Raw genomic sequence first — 26,753 nt, forward strand, 5'->3', positions numbered from 1 at the left:
CAAAGACAATGTGTGCAACTATTCTGGGACAATCCCTTGTTATAAAGTATTGAACTAAATGATATTCTTGGTTTTCAGTTTTATTTCAGTCATTGCTCTGACATGAAGATTAACTGGTAAAACATACCTTTTATTATGAATTTGCATTCAGCTGCAAATGTGAACTCTGATCAAAGTATGTATCTAAACATGAAACTTGAGACAAAAATATAACACTTTGTTATTGGATTTTTGTTCTCTGCACTGTAAAGCTTTCAAAATTATTATACATATACTGTACATTTAAAATACATGGTATATGCAAATGCACATCTTTTTTTCAATATGGTATCAGCATGATTTAATGTGACTCAAATTACATTAATACATAAAGGCAAGTGCAAGGTGGAACGAGGGGGGGATAAAAAAATCCCATTTAGGCATGTCTATACAACTAAAATATAAAATGTGCGAGGATTTACACATTTGAGGGGAAAACCAAAAACACAATGATTAGAAACTGAAAGAAAAAAATTATAATTCACACACACACACTAACATTCTGGAGACACTTTGAAATTAGAATATCCAATAATATATAGGGCATAATTGCTTTGCTATACCCCGTGTGCTAAATGATTACATTCTGTTCCAGCCTTTAGATGTGTGAAGAGCAAATTTCTTCAATGAAGTTAGTCTGCCTGCTGGTGATGGGGCTGAGCTCCGGCTGCAGCCATCTCTCTGTGGATTCTATCCTGTGTTGCTGGTTGCACAATATCTCTTTTATCCAAGTGAGCTGCTTCAATAGACTCACAGTTTCTGTATTCAAAGCCTTCCTAATGAAGACTGTATCATGCTTTCCCCCCTGAAGGAAAAAGACGATACAATGTGCTTACATTGAAAACTTACAATTAAAAGTAATGATGTTATTTTGGCTGCCCGCCTACCATAGTGTAAACCTATACTTTATAAACTGATTTGTGTCAGTTAGCAATTTAGTTCTAATGGTAGCGTATATTTACTGTAAAGAAAAAGAAAAAAAAAAAGATTTGATGGAAACATTTTTCACAGCAACATTTTAACTGCATAGTTTGCACATGTCAACCTGCACGTATAAAATTAGATGGACAGAAATCCAGGACAGAGAATATCTGTAGTAAAACGTAGCTGTTTGCCAATGTGCGTTTCTTGCCGTCAGTACAAGGGGCAAGCAGTCACACAGCCTGATCTGTATTTCCTGATACCGCAGGACTTCTATAATCTCCCCGAATTTCCATCCCAATCAGCTCAACAAAGAGCCTGTCTGCTCTTCAAAAATCTCTTTTCTCTTTTCAGTAAGAGCTGGGTCTTGACATTTTCAAGACAGCACAGTCCTCGTTACACTGATAGCATATCATTTAATATTCTTTTATGCCAGTAGCCATCAAGGAGAAGAAGTGTAAAAATTAACAAACCCAATTCTATGACATAGAAAACCAGGTTTAAAATTGGCATGAAAGATTCGGTAAAGAGGGAGAGATAAAGATACTGGTATCAGCTCTTTGGAGAGTGCATAAATACTAACAGTGCACATAACCACACAGCAATCTGAGGTTAATTAGAGAGGCTTCTGTAACTCGTTATTACACTGTGGCAGTGCTAGTGGCAAAGTGATGGATTTGAATTTTTTTAAAGGAAACATTGAAGACCTCCACAGTATTGCTTGTTATTGTGCTGTTTTGAATCCTGTAATCTTGAAACTCTGAACACACTCCTTCAGCCTTCATTCTTAAGGCTCCAGGAGACTTCTGCTACAAAGTTCACTTTCTGTGTTCATTGTCATTAAGGTTTTCCTCAGTCTCAGATGGGCTAACATCAGCATGCCTGTGTTTGTTCAGCTGAGTCTCCTCCAGGTACTGCTGCACAGCTTTGAGGACAGCATTCTCCACCAGTCTCTTACTGAGGCTCACTAGTTCAGCATCATCAGGCTCAAACACATGCTTTTCACCTACACGTCACAACAGACAAGAGGTCAATTAAACACATTACCATGGTAACAGTCAAGCTTCAGATGCACTTTAACTCACTGAAACCCATCTATTATTTGTTACAATACATGGATATTAGTATATAATAAAAAAGATAATAAACAGGTGTTAATGTTCAAATTGCAAATTAATTTAATAAATATTTGTAAATTAAGTCAGTATTAAAAAAACTAAATATCATTGTCTTTTTGATAATTCAGGAACAGCAAATAAAACTGGGTAGATAATGAACTGCAAAATCTAACTTATTTTTAAGGAAAATGTTTTCAATGGTGTATGCATTTTTTTCCTTCTTTCTTAGTCTCTGTTAGAGTCGAAGATTATTTGTCTTGCTCACTTGTTTGGTGCTCCCGTTGGTGGAGGATAATTATAAATCCTCACAGAGACTGATTTGTTAAAAGTGCCTAAAAGCCAAGAATTGAGCGTGTTGTCGAATGATTTAAAACAACACTTTGTATTTGAAAGTGGCTTGGGTTACACAGGAGTCAAAAATGGGTCAAAGCTCAAGTATAATCTTGTAGACGAATATGCCATTTTGACATCACTACTGCACCATTATGCCTTTTTTTCCCCAAATGGCTCAGGATGCAAATACAGTATACATGTAAAGCGACATCCGTGTACTATATATATATATATATATATATATATATTATATATATATATATATATGTGTAGTGTACACACACATATAGTGCCTATTTGGGGGAAACTTGAAAACGTGAACTTTTGCACTGTATTAAATCATAGAAAAGATCATAAATTGTTTTACATTATGTTTCTTAGATGTTTTACTATAACCTTTTCAGATGGAAAAGGCTACCGGTATCCATATCATCATATGTACAATTAGTACAATGTTAAATTTCAAAATGTCACATTTTTAAATTTGTCTGTTTTTCGTATTTATATACCCCCTTAGAAATCTTTTCGCCATAATACGTTATGTAATTCAATTGTATAAGTCGTCAAAGTAAGCGAAGCAAAGTTGAAGCAAAATTTGTTAATTCTATAGCCAAAGCATGTAAACTTTCTTATGTTTGTTCTCCATGAACTAGGAAAAAAAAGAAATGATCATTTCAGGGTGGTCTCTTTCGGGGATATTGAATGCAGTTAAGGGAAGCCATACTACAAGCACAAGTGATATTCCCATGCATAGGCGCCTGGTTTGTATAATTTTTGGTGGTGCCCAGTGGTCAGAGTTCCGCCCCCTATACTTGCAGTCCAATAAAAAAAATAAAAAAATAAAATGTAACTATCGTATTGATGGATTGGAAACAGTAAAACGTTTAATGGTTTCTCTATATTGCATAAAACCACTACCGTAAGAAAAAAATGTATTGTGGTTGTACTCAACTATCTATTTTATTTTATATATAGTATATATTATTGCTTACATATGACAATACTGAGTTGGAGTACACTGTTCTATAAAATGGAATATTAGAGGATAAACGACAAAGCTCTGCTGAATACAGTAACAACCAACTGTTGATAGATCCATAACCCACAAAAGCAAAAACTTCCTAAAATCAAAACAAAAAAGTACCCCCTACTTTTGCAATGTTCTGATTGTTTCCAGGTAACCTGACAAAATTCTCTGAGTTGCTGCTCTGGCCACCTAAACACTGCATTTAAACTTTAAATGATTAAGCCAGCATTTCATTTCAAAAGAGCAAGCAGTATAAACTATGGAGCGCCATTTGTGCCAAAACTATTCAGCCATTAATTTGTCAATCTGTTTGTCAATTTGTTTGTCAATTTGTTCAGCAATTCATCCATAAATATGTCAGCTCATACAGTAATTCATAAATGTATGTGTTAATTCATCTAATAACTAATTTATTCATCTAATAAATTTGCTGTACGGACCAGCAAATTTCCAATAAAACAGACAAACTTCCCAATAAGCTGATAAACTTCCAACTGCCACTGTGCCGAAAACACTGCAACCTTTCTAGCCAATGGGAGCACACACTAATATTTTTACCAATGAAAATCCAGTCTCACTCAAAACTGCTTCAGCCAATAATATTGCAGTTTATTAGAAGGGCTTTTCAAAAGATACCCTATTTAACAAGATACTCGACCGCTGATTTTCAATGGAGCCTTCAGTCTCACTGCGCGCAAAGTATTGTGGTATATAGAGAGTTAGATAAAAAAAAAATTATATGGACAGTCAATGGAGGCGTAAGAAATGTTGCTGGTTCGCCATGTTAAAAACAAAAAAATGCACAAAACTTTTGAAGTAGATTTCACACTTGCCCAAGGCCTTTTAAAAAAATCGGCAAAATTAGCAAATTATGACAATACATAGTTATTATGAAAAATGCTATTCTCTGAGCACTGTCCCGATCGTTGGCAATTGCACAAAAACATTGCTCTAAAGAAACATTATTTAAATCATTTAAAACAGTCCTGTAACACTGGTTACTTTAGAAATACATAACATTACAACATAAAATATTATCAAGACACAGCAATACAGTACAGTAAACAAACTACCGGTAGCTACTTGGACAAAGTAGGTAAAAGAAAAAAAGGTCATTTTCATCCATATATTTGTAATAAAATGATTTCACAAATAATTAACATACACAAAAATAGTAATAAAATATATCTGATATGACATAGCTTTTAAATTTCCCGTTACCCGCTTCCGGAAGCTGTTAATAGATATTACACCGTGTAACAATTTTTTTTTTTTTGTTCCTGGGTAGTAAGTGTTATTTCCTAATTGCTTATGCCTGAAAAGCATAGAAAATGGCTATTATTCCCCACAGACTTTGCTTTTGTGACCAGGACAGTGATATTTCAAAATATCACTATTTCCAATGTGAAAACGGGAAAAAGTGTGTCTTTTCGTTCACATAAAGTCAGAAAAAAACAACATATGAATCCACATTAACATGTATTTATACTAAAGTAATACAAAAATGACTACAAAAGATTTAGAAGTGAGTAGTTTTTCGAGATTTACAATTATACTGTATTTACATTTCCCGTTTTCCCATTGGAAATAGTGATATTTTGAAATATCACTGTCCTGGTCAGCAAAGTTTGTGGGGAATAATAGCCATTTTCTATACTTTTCAGGCATAAGCAATTAGGAAATAACACTTACTACCCAGGAACAAAAATTGTATTACATAGTGTTATCATTGATGACGCGTGCGATCAGTAGTAACTGTATTTACTGCACATGCGCCGCAGAACAGGACAGCGCTCACAAAATATCATTTTTCATAATAATTACATATTGTCATAATTTGCTAATGTTGCCGTTTTCTTCAAAAGGCCTTGGGCAAATGTGAAATCTACTTCAAAAGTTCAATGCATTTTTTCTTACGCCTCCAGATTGTCCATTGAATTGTTTTTGCCGAGCTGTCTGTGTATACCACAACGCTTTGCTCTCAGTGAGACGGAAGTCTCCACTGACAATCAGCAGAGTCGAGTATCTTGTTAAATAGAATATCTTTTGAAATGCCCTTTTAATAAACTGCAATATTATTGGTTGAAGCAGTTTTGAGGAAGGCTGGATTTTCATATTAGTGAGTGCTCCCATTGGCTAGAAAGGTTGCAGTGTTTTTGGCAAAGTGCGAGATTGACAGTTGGAAGTTTGTCTAGTTGTTGGGAAGTTTGTCTGGTTGATTGGAAATTTACAGGTCCGTAAAGCCTTTAGTATTAATGAATTGACACATTAATTAATTAATTATTAGATGAATTAAGAAATATGTTTATGAATTACTGTATGAACTGACATATTTATGGACGAATTGCTGGACAAATTGACCAATTCATAAATTGACAAATTAATGGCTGGATAGTTTTGGCACAAATGGCGCTCAATAGTAAACAATACTTCAGTCAAGTGACTTTAAAGCAACAACATAGACAGAAAATGAAATAAATGATATAGTACACATACAAAATAATGAATTTCAATTACAGTCCCATAAAAAGCTTAAGAATAAAATAAATAACTAACAATAAATTATGTATAATAATGGTGGACTGCATATAACTTAGGCCATTTGTAACTTTTGTTTTAAGGCGACAAAAAGTATTTTAAAACACTACCATATTGTACATATTTTATATTAAACAATTCATTTTTAAAGACTAGAAAATATTCAAGTGTAGTCTGAAGTTTTAAACACAATCACACCTCAAACTACCTGCTGAATTGAAGCTGCGTGATTTTCTTTTCCTCAGGCACACATATGGACGCCTTTCAAATGATGCAATGGTGCAGAGCGATTTTTTTCAAGGTTTTTTTCACGCTGCGTTCGTGTATCCTTAAACCTGAAGTCACAAGCAACAGCTCCCAAAAGCTAAGCATGCCCCCCAAGCTAATATTTTTTATCTGTGAATATAAATACTATTCACATCAAAAAGCTCAATACACTGGTGGAGCAGGGCCCACGTTCCTGAATATTGGTGGAGCACAGGCCCCACGGGCCCGTATAACTCGCGCCTGTGTTCCAGTCCAAAAAAAAAAAAAAAAAAAAAAAATTTATTGGATTTGAAATTACTTTTCCAGATTGGTTTACAATACAGTAGCTTTGTATTTGGTACAATTTAGACTATCTTCTAAATAATAAATAAAAGCTACTGTAAATGTATTGATTTTCATGTTTTGCTATGGTATAGTATAATTCTGTAAAATCAATGTTCTAACTGTGTGGGTGGCTATTTTTTCACATTGCTTTTCTGTGACCTTTTCTGTTGTAAATTTAAAAAATCGAATTTTTTAAAGATGCTATTTAAAAAAAACAAAAAAAAAAAACAGTTTTAACATTGGTAAATACTCTCCAGTAGTATTTCTGCTGATTTACTATGCTATCAGAATTTGCATTCAGTTCTGTTTTGGAGTTTTACACTAGTAGGCCTATACACTGCATACAGCACGTTAAATGTCTCTGAAGTTTGTGTAGTTCTTGCATTAGAAACAGTTTTGGTTGATTGATTTTCATATTAATTTTCCTGTCAGTAAATTACATTCTGCAACCCCATTTCAAATGCTCACATTATGTAGTGTAGGCAGTGAATCATGTTGTGCAATAAGCAAGCAGGTTGCTTTACAACTTATCAATTTGTTTGAAGAAACATTTGTTTTTTAACAAAAATCATGCAACCCTGCCAGAATTTCAGGTCTGTGTACCGGGATTGGCTGTGATGTCATACTGCAATCGCACACAATCAGCAATCTATTACATACAAACACTTTAAGCTATTTGTTTCTTTTTGTTTTATTTTACATCAACTTAGATTTCTTAACTAATCATGAATTCTACAATCCAACTTTCTAATCAAGTTAAGCAAGAACCTTGTATTTCAGTATGTCCTCAAGTTAAATATGAATATCCCTCAATTGTAACGACATTATATGTATAGATAGTCATATATATATATATATATATATATATATATATATATATATATATATATATATATATATATATATATATATATATATCAGATCTTATCATATATAAACCAGCTGTGCAGGTACATTCCGTGGTTAAAGTACCCATTTCTATTTCAGTTTGAGAGAGGCAGGGCTATAACGCTATAATTTACAATTTGTCAGACTTTGACCCAGCTGAATCAATAGGAGAGAATTAGTTCCCAGTTTCTGAAAACACAAAAGGCTGTTGGCATCTAATTAGTTTGTATTTATACTCTCTGCAAATAATTCTTCATCTAAAACATGTCTCAATGTAACAATGAAGACCAAAAAATGCATGAATAGTTTCAGGTACATCAACAGACACAGCTTGCCCCACTGCAATTTATCAGTCTTCAAGTAGTAGCCATTAAAATAAGATTTCAGTATTATGTTATTCAATCATTCTCTGTCAGTAAGACTAAGTGATAGCAAATCGGCTCTACAGAGAATATTATTTTAGAAAACGGTAGTTGTTTTTAATCATTAAATATAATAAAATAAAAGAGCAGGATGGTTAAGATGGTGTACGTTAATATGTTCACTAAAGAAAATCAAGAGTTCAGCAATAACAAATATTCATAGATCAAGAATACAAACATTTTACTCCTACATGCACCGATGGGGACTTTCATACTGACAGATATTGGATTAAACCTGATGACTAAATTCAAGCCAGTGCATTTATCAATGCCATACACTCTCTCTAGTTGAACACCAGCAGTGCTGTACAAGCTGGATCTGAACACAACAGCATTAAAATCACTTACAGAGTCTCTCCTCGGTTCTTGGGAAAGGGAAGCAGCACAACTGTCCCATGACACTCTGCAATTATTTTTACGCTTCCTTTCTTCCTTTCCCTTGGCAAGCAGCTTTGCACAAATCCAGCCGCACTCAGACCTCAGCAGTGCTTCTTTCTACTGTGACAGAGAACAGGGGGACTAGAGGCTACAGTGAGCAGAGTAGCTCCGCCCCCCAGTCTTGCTGCCTCTTGGAATTTGCAGTAGGATGGACAGTGAGAAACAGCTCCCAAGCCATATACGTTACTCATTACCAATGCACTCTTATCTAGAATACATGTATAACAGTGTGATACTACAGTAACAGCAGATGCGCTGTTCTAGTATAACAGATCAATTTAATATTATTTGCTCTTTAATTCCAGTAAAACGAAATGTTTTAAATGTTACAGGAAATGCTAATGGATGCACACACGGATACAGTCAAGGTGTATAATTACAGTAACACCTTTTGTATTTATGTATGCAGCTCATTTATGGAAATTACTAATTTGGGTGTGAAACTAATCAGTATTTTAAAATTACAATTTTTGGAAAAGCGGTCCACTTTTAAAAAACATAACATTAACAAATATTATTGTCGTACTATGTGCAGGAAGTAGCTTGTTTGTGCACAGCTCAAAACAGGGATCATTTGTGAATTTTTCTGATTTTAGTCAGAATTCTAGCAGCAGTGTTCTACATGAGCTATAAGAGAGATACCACCCATTTTGGGATACCAGATAAAGTAAGCAATTCTAGATTTAAATGGAGCTGTCTTAAGTACTTTGAAGTTGTTTGCTCTCAGTTTTGTACATTACTATTGAATTTTCTCCTTTCAAAAAATAGTACACACTAGAGTAAACGCTTTGAAAAGATGGCCCCTAATATCTTAAACATGCCAGTCGAATATTGGTGACAAACCACGTATCATTTTCAATTAATGGCTTGCTATATTGATCAACTTAAACCCTTATACCCATGACCCATTATTCCTATGATTTTTTTTGGTTTTGTTTTGTTTAACTTTATACAGGTGTAACAGGATGGCGTGTGTGGTGATGTCAGACCCGGAAGAAACACTCAGCACTGCCAGGTGAAATGTGAATTGTGCTATTGCGCATTTTAATCAATAAACAGAAAATAAAAGGTTGAACAAACGAAAAACACTTTGTAAAATAAAACAGCACAGTAGCCAAAACGAACAGGGAGACAGACAAACAAACAAACAAGTATCGTGCTGGTTGTAAGCCAGCACTTAGCAATCGTTAATCTTTAGTTTTTACCTCCTCTTCACACCTGTTCTCCACTCACGAACACACAACCCAGAGTGAGTAAAAACATGCTACTTTTATGCAGCTGTACCGAGACTCGATTGCTAATCAATCATTCAATTGGAGTCTCGGTACAACTGCACATGAATTAATAAAAGTGCAATTCCCCGTGCTCGCATATTATTTTACCTGCACGTGAAGTGCTGTGCAATCCTCGTGCCTAAATACAAATATACATTTTAAACACTTGTGCTCGTAACTCATACTTATACCCTGTGGATTTTATACATAAACAACATTAACACACTACATACAACATAGAAATACACAGGGGCAGGGCAACATTGCCACAACAGGGCAGTATTACATTGTATTCTACTGGTGTCTTCAATAATAAAAAAAACACACATTACAAATAAGCAGTCTACTAATTTGGATGGCTTTGTCATCACATAGAAGACTGTAGATACAAACCCAATATTTGGATTAATTGTGTTCACCGACATTATATACATTTTGGTGATTTACAAGTGATAAAATTGCTACTTAGAGAGACTAAATAAATACATAAATGTTCTTTAATGCTGGTAAATATGGCTGCCTTGGGCAACAGAAAAAAAATGCTTTTGAACACATTTACATAATTTAGCTGATTTAGCAGAAAGGGGTGTCAAAGGTTTATGTGGGTTCTGCTATTTACAGCCCTGGCCTTCAGATCAGGGTGTGTGTGTGTGTGTGTGTGTGTGTGTGTGTGTGTGTGTGTGTGTGTGTGTGTGTGTGTGTGGGTGTGTGTGTGTGTGGGTGTGTGTTTTTTCCTACATGGTGATTAATAAACAATGAATGATATAATTGTACTGTAATTCTTGATATGCTTTTTTTGTATACAACTGTAAGTCGTCCTGGGTAAGGGAGTCTGCTAATAAACAAATAATAAGAAAACATTATTAAAGAGCATGCATGAATTGAGATCCGCTACTGGCCTGACACACAGTCATTATTTCACTCTAGGTATCTAGGTCATAGTCCAGTTGTCAGGGGCACATTCTGTCCTAATTCTAGCTTGTAATTTGTTCTTGGGTTTTTCAGTGTGCCTATCAAATAAGTGAAAGTTTGGCAAAACTCTTCTGTATTTAAGTGTGATAATAATAAAAATGTAACCAGTATAAGTTATTCTTTTTTTCCTGCGGCCATGAAGTGGCATGAATCTCTGCTAAAAGTGCTGTTTTTTCATTCTCCTCACAGTCGATTCATATTTTTAATTTCCTGTTACAAAAACATGGAAGTGAAAATCATTGAAAGCAGCTTAGAATCTTATTCAGTAGGGGGCTGCTTTATTCAGAGAAACGGTTAGTATAATAACCCAATTTAATTTAATATATAAAGGTAAATATGAATAAGGCATAAGTATAGGATAAGGTATTTCAGCCTTAAAGACCTACTTTATCAATATTCATTCTTTTGAATCTTAGTGCTGCATTACCCACTGCAAATCATGAGATTCTTCTTGACAGATTAGTGTTTATTTGGTATCTCTGGCACTGCCTTTAAATGGTTGAACTCTTATCTAACAGGGCACCAACAATTAATATCCCTGGGTGGGTTTAGTTCTAAGGTTGGGTCAGTAATATCTGGTGTCCCTCAAGGCCCCCTGTTATTTAGTATTTACACGTTTCCCCTTGGCCACATACTAAGATCACATGGCCTGAATTATCATTTTTATGCAGATGACACTCAAATCTATATTCATTCTAAACCTGATATTGATGCTGCTGCTGCTGTTCTTACTGCCTGTATCTCCGATATAAAAAGTTGGATGTTGCAAAATTTTTGACACCTAATAATAAGTAATAATAAGACTGAGGATATGCTGTTAGGTACTTCCCATCAACTACAGTGCCGTGAAAAAAGTATTTGCCCCCTGTCTGATTTTCTGCATTTTTTTCACATTGAATTTGGTCAGATCTTTTTGTGGGTTGTAATAGTATATACAGGGAGTCTGAGAGAAAAAAATAACACCAAAGTTTGGTGCTTTTTTCATTTGTTTGGTGTGCAAGGTAATCAAACATGCACTCTTCAGGTGTGAAAAAGTTATTACCCCCCTAGTTAACTCAACCCAATTAAAGCGATAATTACAGTCAGCTGTTTGAATACTTTGGTTAACAATCAGGCTTGATTTGGGCCAGCCCTGCCCAATATAATTCTGACTAACTTTGGCCCTTACCATCAGAGTGAAGTTGTCAGCACACAGTTTCTAGAAGCACATCATGCCACAATCAAAAGAAATTCCTGAAGACCTCGTAAAAAAAGTTGTTGATGCTTATCAGCCTGGAAAGGGTTACAAAGCCATTTCTAAGGCTCAGGGGCTTCACCAAATCAGAGACATATTGTCCAAATGGAGAAAGTTTGGGACAGTAGTGAATCTTCCCAGGAGTGGCACTCTTGCCAAAATCTCTCCAACAGCAAGGTGTAAAATCATCCAGGAAGACACAAAGAACCATAGAACAACATCCAGGGATCTGCAGGCCTCTCACGCCTTGGCTAAGGTTCATGACTCCACCATCAGAAAGACACTGGGCAAAAATGAGATTCACGGCAGAGTAGCAAGGCGGAAACCACTGCTCACTAAGAAGAACATGAATGCTCATCTCAAGTTTGCCAAAAAGCACCAGGATGATCCTCAAGAGTTCTGGAACAATGTTCTATGGACAGATGAGTCAAAAGTGGAACTTTTCGGCCAACATGGGCCCCATTATGTCTGGCAAAAACCAAACACTGCATTCCACAGTAAGAACCTCATACCAACGGTCAAGCATGGTGGTGGTAGTGTCATGATTTGGGGATGCTTTGCTGCATCAGGACCTGGACGACTTGCCATCACTGAAGGAACCATGAATTTTGCTCTGTATCAGAGAATTGTACAGGATAATGTCAGGCCATGACGTCCGTGAGCTGCAACTGAAGTGCAGCTGGGTCATGCAGCAAGACAATGATCCGAAACACACAAGCAAGTCTACCTTAGAATGGTTGAAGAACAAGAAATGTAAAGTTTTGGAATGGCCTAGTCAAAGTCCAGACCTAAACCCCATTGAGATGTTGTGGCAGGACCTGAAACAAGCAATTTATGGTGGAAAACCCACAAATGTCACTGAGTTGAAGCAGTTCTGCATGAAGGAGTGGGCAAAAATTCCTCCACGGCACTGTGAGAGACTGATCAATAACTACAGAAAGTGTTTTGTTGCAATTATTGTTGCTAAGTCTAAGGGGATGATTACTTTTTCACACAGGGGCATTGGGTGTTGCGTAACTTTCTTTAATAAATAAGTGAAATAAGTATCAACATTTTGTGTGATTTGTTCACTCAGGGTGCCTTTTATCTACTGTTAGATTTTGGTTGAAGAGCTGATAACATTCAGTGTCAAAAATATGCAAAAATTCAGAAAATCAGGACGGGGACAAATACATTTTCACGTTACTGTAAAATCATGTGTAAAATCAATGCTGTGAATTTGTCAGTTGTTGGTACCATGCTTGAGTTCAGATCTAAAATGAAAAATGTGGGTGTGATTTTTGATCCTGGGTTAACCTTTGAACCACATGTGTTGAATACTGTCATGGTTTAATTTTTTCATCTCAGAAATATAGCTAGGCTTCGACCTATCTGCGGCTGAAAAATTGGTTCATGCATTTGTTTTCTTTAGAATTTTGTCCAGGTCACGCTCTAGGGATCACATTACACCTGTGTTGGAGGCCTTGGCTGCCTGTTAGGTTTCGAGTGGATTTTAACTGACCTACAAGGCTCTCCACGGGCTGGGTCCGCTTTACTTGTCAGATCTTTTAACCTTTTACACAACCACTCGCAACCTCCGCTCCACCGATCTTAGACTGTTGTGTGTCCCTTCTGCTCGCCTGCGTGATATGGGCGACAGGACTTTCTGTTGCTATGCCCCAAAACTGTGGAACTCTATTCCATTAGAGATCAGGGATTCAGCAACTTTTGAGTGTTTTCAAATGTAGCTTAAAAACTTACTTTTTTAAAAAGGCATTTTTATGATTCCTTTTTTTCTGTTTATGTTTTTATGTGTTATTGTTTTTGTTGTATTTATCTTTGTTCTGTGAAGCACTCTACGACAATTGCTTTTAAGGACGCTAAATAAAATATTAAGTGCTATTAAGTTATCAAGGAACTTAAGTCGAATAATTTATAAAAGCCAATTCAACATGCTAGGGTAAGAGACTGTGATGTCACAAAAAAAACATCTACAATAAGCTACCTGTTTATGCGGTTCATTTTTTCTTTAGTTTAACTTTTTGCAGAGGTCAATTGAAGTACCAAGTCGTACTGTAAAGAACATTTTAAAGATCTTAAACTTTTTAACTTGACCTGTTTTTCATCAAACTACCATAAGGCTGAACTACTAGGCTGCACTTTATTACAAACAGACTTCTAGAAAGTAACATCTACAATAATTTACGATCAAGCTGTTGCCAAATTTCTTTCACACAACATCAACATTAAAGCATTGAGTTGTGCAACACAAGAAATTATCTGTACCCTGATGTTCTTACCAAAATAAGAGCTGAAGGCAAATATTTATTATTAAAAGGACCTGGACATCAGCTTTCCTTTTAATCATACTGTAATCTAAAGGTTGGTTCATGATTATGTTCCTTTCCAAGGAAGTTTATCACAAAACAACAGTAAATCTGGGCAAGTGTTTGCTGACGCATGCATCTGTGAAATCTGTGTCTCAACATGGTTTCTGAGATATGAGATGCTGACAGTGCAGCAACATTGGTCACAGAGCTGCTTTACAGAAATGGTTGACTCTACTAAAACGTATCCACAAAAAAACAAAGTAATGTGTAGAACTGGCTCAGAAATCTCTCTGCTGTCCATGCTGTTTAAAGTGGACTACATGGTTATGAAAGTAGATTAGCCCAACTGATGGAGAAACAAGAGCAATTTTGTAATAGTCTGACTCACTGTAAAACAGAATTGTAGAATGAGGCAAGGATTCCATGATTCCAATTATCTGTTTGCAGTCAACACTCACCACCAAAAACTTTACTGCATAAAAAAATACATAAATATTTTCCATATATATATATATATATATATATATATATATATATATATATATATATATATATATATATATATATATATATATATATATATATAACTTTTTTTATTGGCAGTGTTATTGAGTGGGTAGTCACTGGAAAATACCGACACAGACACAGAGCATTGGTGTTGAAACACCACTCAGGCGCACAGATTTATTTTCAACACAGTACTGACACTAGGATACCAGCAATGGAAAACCTAGTGTCACACTTAATAGAGAAAACAAAACAAAGCTAAAAATAAAATGTTGCCCCACTACAAGGAAAGTCCTGCTCCAGGAACCTACTACTCTACAGTAACCCTCTCTATGCTGTGTTGGGATCAACATCCCCAAAACTGACCTACTTCTGTTCTGTTGCTTCCGAAGTCCTGGCCTCCCAGTGACTCCGGGCCGTTCCGATGGTCCTGGCTGGACAATCGCCTTCACTGGCCAGTCTTGCAGTTAAAGGGTTCTGTAGATGTTAACAAACACACAGCACCTGTCTGTGTGCAAATGGCATTGCAATCGCCCAGAGCTGTGCAAAGCATCCCAGGGCACGCCCCCCAGCTAATCCAGAACTCCCGATCAGTTTAAGAACATAAGAAAGTTTACAAACGAGAGGAGGCCATTTGGCCCATCTTGGGAAAGTTTACAAACGAGAGGAGGCCATTCGGCCCATCTTGGTTGTTAGTAGCTCATTGATCCCAGAATCTCATCAAGCAGCTTCTTGAAGGATCCCAGGGTGTCAGCTTCAACAACATTACTGGGGAGTTGATTCCAGACCCTCACGATTCTCTGCATAAAAAAGTGCCTTCTATTTTCTGTTCTGAATGCCCCTTTGTCTAATCTCCATTTGTGACCCCTGGTCCTTGTTTCTTTTTTCAGGTCGAAAAAGTTCCTTGGGTAGACATTGTCAATACCTTTTAGAATTCTGAATGCTTGAATTAGGTCGCCACGTAGTCTTCTTTGCTCAAGACTGAATAGATTCAATTCTTTTAGCCTGTCTGCATATGACTTGCCTTTTAAACCCGGAATAATTCTGGTTGCTCTTCTTTGCACTCTTTCTAGAGTAGCAATATCCTTTTTGTAGCAAGGTGACCAGACCTGAACACATTGATGAGTAAGATAAGGTTGAACTAATGCATTGTACAGTTTTAACATTACTTCCCTTGATTTAAATTCAACACTTTGGCCTTTTTTATAGCTTCCCCACATTGTCTAGATGAAGACATTTCTGAGTCAACAAAAACTCCTAGGTCTTTTTCATAGATTCCAACTCCCATATGATATTTATAATGCACATTTTTATTTCCTGTGTGCAGTACCTTACACCTTTCTCTATTAAATGTCATTTGCCATGTGTCTGCCCAGTTCTGAATCTTGTCTAGATCATTTTGAATGACCTTTGCTGCGGCAACAGTGTTTGCCACTCCTCCTATTTTTGTGTCGTCTGCGAATTTAACAAATTTGCTTACTATACCAGAATCTAAATCATTAATGTAGATTAGGAATAGCAGAAGATCTAATACTGATCCCTGTGGTACTCCACTGGTTACCATACTCCATTCTGAGGTTTCTCCTCTATCAGTACTTTCTGTTTCCTACATGTTAACCACTCCCTAATCCATGTACCTTGTTTCCTTGAATCCTACTGCGTTCAATTTGAGAATTCTTCTTTTATGCGGGACTTTGTCAAAAGCTTTCTGGAAATCTAAATAAACCATGTCATATGCTTTGCAATTATCCACTATCGATGTTGCATCCTCAAAAAAATCAAGCAGGTTAGTTAGACACAATCTCCCTTTCCTAAAATGAATGTTGACTGTCTTCCAGGATACTGTTACCATATAGGTAATTTTCCATTTTGGATCTTATTATAGTTTCCATAAGTTTGCATATAATAGGAGTCAGGCTTATTGGTCTGTAGTTACCTGGTTCAGTTTTGTTTCCCTTTTTGTGGATCGGTATTACGTTTGCAATTTTCCAGTCTGTCGGTACCACCCCTGTGTCAAGAGACTGCTGCATGATCTTGGTTAGCGGTTTGTAAATTACTTCTTTCATTTCTTTGAGTACTATTGGGAGGATCTCATCCGGCCCAGGGGATTTGTTTATTTTAAGAGCTCCTAGTCCCTTTAACACTTCTGCCTCGGTTATGCTAAAGTTAATTAAAACTGGACAGGAACTGGATGACATGTGGGGCATGTTGTCCGTATCCTCCTTTGTAAAAACTTGTGAAAAGTAATCATTTAATATATTTGCTATTTTTTTTTCTTCATCTACGATTTTGCCATTTGTATCTCTTAAACATTTAATCTCCTCTTTGAATGTTCACTTGCTGTTGTAATATTGGAAAAACATTTTGGAATTGGTTTTAGCTCCCTTAGCAATGTTCATTTCTATTTCTCTCTTGGCCTTTCTAACTTCCTTTTTGACTTGCGTTTGCAGTTCTGTGTACTCTTTCTGTGTACTTTCTTTTTGGTCCTTTTTTAATGCTCTGTAAAGTGCCTTTTTTCGCTGAATATTTTTTTTAATTGATCTATTAAACCATTTGGGCAATTTAGTTTTACATTTAGATTTGTCTACTTTAGGGATGTAATTGTTTTGCGCCTCTAATACTACATTTTTGAAGAACAGCCATCCTTTTTCTGTGGATGTTTTCTCTATTTTACTCCAATCTACTTCTGTTAGTCTCTGTTTCATACCTTCATAGTTTGCTTTTCTAAAATTGTAAACCTTAGCTTTAGTCATTACTTTTGGGGTTTTAAAAAGCACTTCAAATGAGACCATGTTGTGGTCTGAGTTTGCCAGTGGTTCTCTGACCTCTGTTTTAGTTATTCTGTCTTCGTTATTTGAAAAGACTAAATCAAGGCATGCCTCCCCTCTAGTCAGTGCCTTGACAAATTGTGTTAGGAAGCAGTCATTTGTCATTTCCACCATTTCAATTTCGTCCGTCGTGCTACCCACCGGGTTTTCCCATTTTATATGGGGGAAGTTGAAATCCCCCATTAGTATGTCTTCTCCTTTGCTACATGCATTTCAAATGTCATTGTATAACAGATTATTTTGCTCACCGTCTGAATCTGGCAGTCTATAGCATGTTCCTATTATTATGCCCTTTGAATTTTTGTCCGTTATTCTGACCCATATTGATTCGGCTTTATTTTCTTTGTCCAGGTTTAACACCTGGGCTTCAAGACTGTTTCTTATGTATAGCGCTACCCCTCCACCTCTTCTGTCCTGCCTGTCTTTCCTATACAGTGACTACCCACAAATAATATATTCGACCCCATCACTCTCAGACAACCAAGTGTCTGTAACATCTATCACATCATAGTTACTTGTTAGTGCAGTAGTTTCAAGTTCTAAATTTATTTTTCTGATACTTCTAGCATTTAGATAAATACATTTAATGGTTGTCTTACCTGAGTTGTTGTCCTTGTTTTGATGCAGTCTCCTTTGTTTTTTTGTTGATTTCTCCCCCCTTCCTTTCTAGTTTAAATGCTTCTGAACCTGCTTGAGGATCTTTTCTCCAAGTAGATTGGTTCCCTTTTTATTTAAGTGCAGTCCGTCCCATCTATACAGATAGTCCGTGTTGTAGAATATGGGCCAATGATCAAGACAGGTGAAGCCTTCCCGTGTGCACCACGTCTTCAGCCATGCATTTAGATTAATTATTTCCAGCTGTCCAAATGGTCCTTTGCAAGGCGCCGGCAGTATCCCAGAATACACCACAGTTTTGGTCTTGTCTTTTAGTTTCCTTCCTTCCTCTGAATTTGTTTTGCAGGGATTTTGGTCTGTCTCTTCCAATGTTGTTTGTACCGAAGTCGACGACTACTACCGGGTAATCTTCTGTTCGTTTTAGGAGCCTGTCCATGTTCTCAGTGAGGTGTTTGACGGAGGCTCCTGGAAGGCAGCACACTGTTGTAGTAAGGGGGTCCAAACTGCAGACTTCAAAAAGTCAGCAGACTTCAAAAAGTCCTCGAACTGCACTAAGAAGATGGTTTAGCATGTCTGACATGGATTACTGCTTCAAAATCTACACTTACCATATTTAAACTCACATATATTTGCTTAGTACAGTACCTAAAGTGACCTTCAATAAACAATGTTTTGATTTTGTTTCATTTTGTGCACAATGTTATTTGAAACACAACTGCCAATAAAATGTCAACATTTTCAATTCTGTATCTTCAAGAAACACGGGGCAGGACATAAGGTACCTGGAACCCCTTCACACCCATGTAAAAATATGTGTTTGACATGTGTATTTGGGCCACAATCTACTATTCATAGTACAGAGGTCTCATTTTATATATATATATATATATATATATATATAATATATGTGCGTAAAGTATATATATATATATATATATATATATATATATATATATATATGTGATAACGTGGACATTACTGTTACCTTCATCATAAAATGACTATGCCACGTACATATTACACTCCACAACAGTAATGCCCATGCACGGTACCACATATGGGCATTGTCTCACTACCAACGGCTAAAGGGTGGACGCACAGAGATATGCCTTAGTCAAACACTGGATAGTTTTAAAGAAAGCTGGGAGGTTTGTGGAGATCTCCTAAATGGAAATATAGTTCTATCCTTATGCATTTGTTTATTTTAATTGCTTTCTTTTAATTTAATAATTGGTATGAAAACAGTTTTTGTCCTCATTACCTGCAGTGCCATGTTCTGGAGCTTCATTTTGTACACTGTAATAATATCAGAAACACATTTCCAGAAAATGTAGCTTCCTGTGAAGAGTCTGCCATTTGCTGACCTGCACTAGAAGTATAATTTTATAGTGACAATAGAGTGTGACAGAGGCTTTCTGAGACAAAAAAACAAGCAGTTCAAGCACTTAACGGCCAATATATAAAGCTGATAAAGCTCACTTTATCTCTGTCTTTGTATCTCACCTCTCTCTTGACTTCCTAAGCTCTCATTGAAACATGAATCTCCCCTGATAACTCTACCACTCCGGCTGCCCCCTCACCTCTCGACCTGCCCGCCTCTCCCCATCCCAGCCCTGGCTCTCCTCCGTGAACTGCACACAGTTAAAGATGTGGCCACCAATTCCATACATAACACTTGTAAAATGATCAAAAAAATTAAACATGCTGAGTTAACTGCAGTCATCAGCTGTATAGCTTAGCCATTTCAGACACTTTTCAGTACAGACACTGCAAACCTGCTTGTAATAGGGTAGGTCTCAGTTTTACAACAGCCGTTTAAGATTGCACATAGTTACTGGTACACCTTGTGTTCCCTGCTGGAAACACTGGTACTTGAGATGAAAAGGCTGAAAACCACTGGTAAAGAGGATATCTTAAACACAGCATGGTTTTAAAACAAACATTTTTTTTTAAAAATATGTTTATTGGATAAATGTAAAATATGCCTCTTGTTTTGAGACGTTTTTTGTTTTTTATTTTTTTGTTTCATTACATATTTTTACTAATTTAGGGACAAGTGCATTCTTTTTTAATCTTAGCTAGCATTAGTAATGTAACGTACCCCCAAAATTACAACACACACACACACACACACAGAGTTAAACTGGGTACTGCATCACATGCAAGTGTGTGCTGGGAGGCAGTTAACTTCAATGTGCTGTGTAAATGACACCTGAAAATAGATTTCGAACAGAGTGCAATCACACTTTCTTTTAACGGCAATTTTTTTCACAGAAAAAAACGTAAATTAAATCAATTTTTACTTTTAAACACATTTCTCGGTTGTGACAGAGATTCACGAATGGCTTAGGTACGAATACAATGACAACATTATTTATTTGGAATGGAGGGGAGAAGTATAAATGGGAGTCTAAATTGCCATTATGCAGCAAATAAACAAACTAGCTGATCATTCTGAATTAAAATACTACTTCTGTAGAAAATATAGTACAATACCAACAAAACCACCTACAGTACATCTAATTGGAAGCCTGCTTATTTTAAAACACAGTCCTTTCAGCTATGAATTTTTGACATTGTATCTTTTTGTGTTCCCTGAAAAATGGACAAGGGTTGGAAGGGCCAAAATGAAATAATCAGATGTGCGTCACAATCGTTTAACTGTCACTGAAGTCACAATATTATGGGGTTGGATATGCGAGTGCTGACTGTATTTATATTTGAGAACTTTTGATTCTGTATTAGCATTTGAAGGCACTATAATATATTACTGCATTTTGCCAATGAAACATTTCTTCTTCACAAACAAAAACGAAGCCATGTTTACAACCAGATACTGCATAATAATTGGAAGAATGCATTTCCTTGAAGATCAACAAATAATTTCTATTGAGGTAATTGCTAATGATTACAACTGCCAATTATGAGAATACATGCATGACTTACCATTATGATCAAATGGTACTGTTAGTGCACAGTAGGTGTGTGGTGACTAATTCCAGTGGCCAAACAGACCTCAGCTTGTTACCTATGCACTGTGGCTGATCAAGGCGTCTGCTAAATAAACAAATAATAACAGTCTTGACAGTGACCAGACAGCTTGAGTCCTAACCAATTATTAGAAGTTTTAAGTGACTCTCTGTAGATGTACTGTAAATGGTCATTATATTTTGCTTTGAGGATGGACAACGATAATGATTTGAATGTGAATAATTTGAGAGCAATATGTTTTACTATTGTTGGTAATGTGTGTACATATTCAGCCAACAGACCCAAATACAAACTCAGAATGCAAATCTGTATTCTCATTTTCTAACTATCCGATCTGGCATTTTACCATGTTTAAATTGTTTTCTGCAGGGGAAAAAACGTTATAATAACGAGTCTCCTGTGATGATGAAATATTATAATCTGCCTTGTCACATGGGCTCCCCTATGCAAAGATGCTTGGTATAAATAAATCAGAATTGTATACAAGTTACTGCACTGTGATACATGTAACACGAATGGCAGAGTACTGCACAAGTTCTCTAATGATGATCAAAACAAACAAACTTTATTATTTCAAAACTTAGGGCACATACTATAGTACATTTCACTTCAGGAAATGTACTTACCAACCAGTATAAAACCCTGAAATTTAAACTACTGTAATACTGTATGTTGATCAGTTTAAAACCCTGTAAGTTAAGATGGTTTAAAATTGATTAATGGCAGAACAAATGCTTCTGATCTTGCAGAGATGTACTATGTGTACATTATTGTCATTGGGGATATGCATTATTTTCTATACACTACTGAGAGCCCAAAACCTCTAATACATAGTGTTTGGTATTGTTGCTGATTAAAGGCGCATTCATACCAATAGACGGTGTAGGAATAAAAAAGAACACTTGCAGCCCTCACCAGGTATACAAACATTCAAGCACTGGGCCACACTCTCCACTCAAATGGCAGCTTCCTTTGATTTCAATTCTATTTTTATTTTATTTTATTTTAAATCTCTCATTTTTCAGGTCATGGTTATAGCCATGACGTTCCCTTGCACGAAACTGTTAAGACATTAAATCAAAGAGAGAAATCCATAAGCGTGGAACAGCTTTAAATGAATGCAGAAATTCTACAAGCCTGAAATAATAGAAAAAATATACTTCAAGGTTATTGACTTTGTTGCTTTAGCTCAAAGGGCTCAGTTCCTCAAGGGAGAAACAATCTGATTTATTTTCAATGGAACATTTATTAATCTCACTCACTTTGGCTTTGTTCTAGAATTTAATGCAATACAGATCAATAAGTAATAACAATTTTAAAAAGCTATACATGTTCATTAACATATATTGTATCTTGTTCTGCACTGTGCTGTTCTAGTTTTTCCTTATGGAGTCGAGTCTGAGCCCTATCGGCCTCCTGACCCCTGAAAAGAGGGGTCCTCTGACTTCTCAGAGAGTCGTTATAGGTTCGGCCTCGCAACTGGGTCCCAGTTATCGCCCTGGTTCGACCCTAAGAGGACGGAACAGCTCATAAAAAGCCTTGACTTAAGGAAGAAGAGAATTTGAAAGAACACAAATAATTATTAGTTACGGGACTCGAGTACTAAGAGTATGAGGGCCAAGTCCCTTGAGGATAAAGGAGGAAGTAATACAGAGCCTTCTTTCATGAGGCAAGATACAGCACATGAGCTGTGAAAGAAAAATATGGCCGATGGTCCCTTCTGACTGCACAAAGAACCTGTGGACTTATGGGAACTCTAAGTCCGGCATGTGAGAATCACTACCCCCCCCCCAAAAAGATGGACCGCCGGCTCCCAGCTCAACCCGCACCTGCGAAGAGAAACAAGGACCATGTGCCAATGTATAACGTAAAAGCAAGACGAGACAAACAAAATAAGTAAACAATTAAATGGTTAAGGGAACTAGCTATGTGATGGCCATCCGCTTGGTGGAGAGGAAAAAAAAAATCCTTGACTTGACAACAGAATGTGTTGCAGTAAGAATACCTCTTAAGAAAGGGGAACAAGATTAAAAGGCTAAAATATGCACAAGAACACAGAAATTGGACTATGGAACAATGGTCAAAGGTACTTTGGACTGTTTATGGATGGACAATGACACTTCTGCCTTCTGCCAGTTCTGTTGTCAATGCACGCTTGTCTTCTTTCTATTCATTAAGGATATTATCTTCAAGTATTGCTCATCCTTGTTAGACAGCTTTTTGGGTCTTCCAGTCCTGGATTTGTCAATTACAGATGATGTTTCTCTGTACTTGTTGATTATGCTTTGGACACAACACCTTGAAAATCAAGTGATGCAAGCTATTTCACTCAATGTTTCTTCTTCATTATGCAGGTCAAGATTGTTATAATAGTAAAAAAAAAAAACACTAATGGAGGCTTTGAGTAAATTGTTGATGATCATAATGCAACAGCTATGTGTGTGTGTGTGTGTGTGTGTGTGTGTGTGTGTATGTGTGTATATATATATATATATATATATATATATATATATATATATATATATATATATATATATATATATATATTCTATATATTAATTCCCATTCAAACATGTATGTGTTCCAATGGTGTACTAAACAGTGACAAAGAGCCCAAGATCAAAACAAAGTCAAACTGTATGGAAATAGCACATTTTTTTAAAATATTCCTTACACATCAAGCCCATTATTAATCATCCCTGCCCTCCCCAATGATTAATCATCCCTGCCCCCCCCCCCATGATTACGAACAATTTATTCAGCCAGATGATTTACCTTAGAATGACCAGGGAGGTCAAAAAAAAAAAAAGATGTCACAAGGAACCAATAAAGTGTCCTTATTTATAACCAATTATTTCAACAAACAAGACTGGGGGTGTGAAACAGCAGTCTGACCAAAGTCCTAAAAAGAACACTGCAGTCATTTACAAGACTCTTATCAATGTAAGCTGCATAGGACATTCAGTTTAACTCGATGAAAAAGCTAGGGCAAGCAAGGACACAGGATTATGGTTTAATACAAAAAGGCTTATCAAAGTTATCTAGCAAAAAATCAAACATATATATTGTTTTCCTGGATCCAAGTTGTTACTCTCTAGTTTAAAAAATATCCATATATACAAATAAATAAAAAACACATCAGAAATTGTACCACGGTTTCTTTGCTGAAAAATTGTGCCGCTTTTACACCAATTCCATGTGCTTAAACAAAGGATTTTAAGCCTTTGATGATCCACTAAGAGTATTCATAACATATGCAGTGCTTTCTATCCCTTTGCCAGTGCAATGATCCATGTAATAATACACCACTGCATTTGTCACCACTGTACACATACTATTAGACTGTTTGGAAATGGAATAGGGAGAGGAATATTTAATACACTGCTTATTCTTTCATTAGCCACAATTTTTTTTTTTTTTTTTTATTTGGGCCAAATGTGATGCAAACATAACGGAAATGCCACGTTTCCATGTGCACTGTGAAACCAGTCTGGAAAACTCAATCTCATCTCATTCCAATGTCGAACTGTTATAAATGAACCCTCCAATATTCCAGTATGTTTGCCCTCTGTTCTGCCTTGCATGTTTTTTGTCTGCAGTTTGAAACCTGCCTCTTGCGTCTTTTGCATTGGATACTTATTAAGGAACTTCTTCCGACAGTCCGAGACTGAGAGCGAATTTTGTCAGCCTGCAAGGCTAGCTGGGGCTGGCTAAAATCAGTTTGATCTCAATCTGCTGCTGAAGACTGGAAGCATGAAGGTTATTTGCAGCAATTCAGATTGAACTTGTAAGATGCCTCATCCCCAAAACAGTGTAGTACTGTAAAGGATAATAATTACTATTATGTGAATTGGTCTAGTGAGAGATGCTTGAGAGATGAGTTTGAGAGATCCTATTGTCTTATGCATATCAACTTCCTTTACAAGTACAGCTACTGCATAACCCACCAGATTCTTGTTCAAAATGCCAGCTGTGAAAAAGGAGCTTCTCTATCAAAAGCCACTGCCAGTTTGACCTTTTGGGGAACTAAAGTTGCAGACAAAAGGATTGGAACCCTACACTTAATATAAGATCATTCAAGAAAATATGTTAAATGCAAGCATTTAGTGAACATTAGCCACTAATTAATATGACAAAGATACAATTTCTTGTCAAAAGCGAAAGCACTTCAGCAATTTCCAATATTTGTTCATCACAAAAGTACTGGCACCTTTACATAAATAAATTTAATAGAACTAATTAAAACTATATGTTCATCAATTGAAAACTATTATACAGTAATTAAGCTGCATTATAAAGTCAATAGCCAGAAAGGTAATTATTTCCAACATCTGTTGCAGAAGAATGTTTTGGCAACAGAGCAGATGATGATCAAGACAAAGGAGCTGGATTTATGTTTGAGAAAAGCACTCTTGCAAACTACAACAAAGGAAATTGCTACACAGAAAAATATCAAAGAAATATGTAATACTAAAATCCACAATCAGAGCAAAGATCAAGAAGTACCACAGAACAAATTCAAATGAAACACTTGAAAATAAGTGGATGGCCAAAGAAAATTACAGGTACAGCACATAGGAGAATCGTGTAAGCAGCTAAGGACAAAGACAATTAAGCATCAGGCATGATAGTGCGCGAAAGAACTGTACAAAGGCGCCTGAACACAGAAGAGTTGTATGCACATACCCCTCACCGGAACCACTTTTAAAGAAAATTCATAAAACAAACCGTTTGAAATGTGTCAAGAAATATGAAGCATATTTCAACAAAATTCCCTGGTCCAATGAGACTAAAATACAACTATTCGTTAAAAATGGACCTTAGTATGTTTGGAGGAAAAAAAAGGGAAAACCTTCAATGAAGGACACCTTGTACTAACAGTAAAACATGGGTTTGATCATGATATGAGGGTGTTTTAGCAGTTCAGGGTCTGAAGACTAAATTAATGTAGCCACATATCAAAACATTTTACAAAGTACAAGGATACCACCTGCTCATAGACCGATAGGCAGACAGTTTATCTTCCAACACAACAACGACCAAAGCAATTAGAATTCTTGAAGAAAACGAAGATACAAGTTCTGGAATGGCCTTCGCAATCAACAGATCTCAATCCAATAGAAATGCTTTGGACCCACCTGAAAAAAGCTGCAGCCAAGCATTGTGCAGGGCTAGTAGTTAACTTTTTAAGGCAAGGATTTGCTACCTGCCTGGAAAGTAGGTAGGAAAATGGTTTTATTAGGTAGCGGTTTATTCGACAAATAATAATATATACAAATATTTAAAAAAATAAACACCTACCTAGTATTTATTGAAACCACCTTGTGCTCAACTAAGTAATGGAACTACAGTGCTCCCTCAGTAAAGGGGCGTTCACACCGGACGCGGCGCAGCCAAAGAAACTGTTTTTTATGAAGGCGGTCACGCACAGCGGCACCGCAGTTGGAGATAAAATATTTTTAACTTTCACCATGCCGTGCCGTTACGTAAACTACCAGCAGCCAATCAGGGGAAATAATAAAAAGAAAAAATGTAAAAAATAAAATGGGAGGAAAAGCTTGTGGTTCTGATTTCAGATTTTCCAGTTGTATAACACAACATTAAATATCTATAGAGATGTCATTAAGAAAGCTGTTGCATGGAGGGATGTGGGGGGATTATGATGGTGTGTTAAAATGAGGTTTTCAAAAAAAAAAAATATAATGTTT

The 26,753-nt window shown here is 36.3% G+C and overlaps 2 protein-coding genes across 2 annotated transcripts in view; both read right to left on the bottom strand.

Moving 5' to 3' along the window:
- LOC121315806 overlaps positions 1-26,753 on the bottom strand; it is a 51,940-nt gene that overhangs the window by 2,800 nt on the left and 22,387 nt on the right. The window lies entirely within an intron of this gene.
- Positions 63-8,360, bottom strand: akap7 (A kinase (PRKA) anchor protein 7). Its single transcript, XM_041250250.1, has 2 exons — positions 8,226-8,360; positions 63-1,966 (listed from the first exon to the last, which is right to left on the bottom strand). The coding sequence occupies exons 1-2, from the start codon at positions 8,272-8,274 to the stop codon at positions 1,779-1,781; spliced, it is 237 nt and encodes a 78-aa protein (XP_041106184.1). The 5' UTR covers positions 8,275-8,360; the 3' UTR covers positions 63-1,778.

Source organism: Polyodon spathula, chromosome 5, assembly GCF_017654505.1.
Source record: "Polyodon spathula isolate WHYD16114869_AA chromosome 5, ASM1765450v1, whole genome shotgun sequence".
Taxonomy (NCBI): domain Eukaryota; kingdom Metazoa; phylum Chordata; class Actinopteri; order Acipenseriformes; family Polyodontidae; genus Polyodon; species Polyodon spathula.

Bases quoted from the DNA above. Each gene is read 5' to 3' on its own strand.
- akap7 (XM_041250250.1), bottom strand. From the start codon at position 8,274: ATGGGACAGTTGTGCTGCTTCCCTTTCCCAAGAACCGAGGAGAGACTC. The intron at 1,967-8,225 runs GTAAGTGATTTT...TGTGACGTGTAG, and splicing joins AAGAACCGAGGAGAGACTCT to GTGAAAAGCATGTGTTTGAG.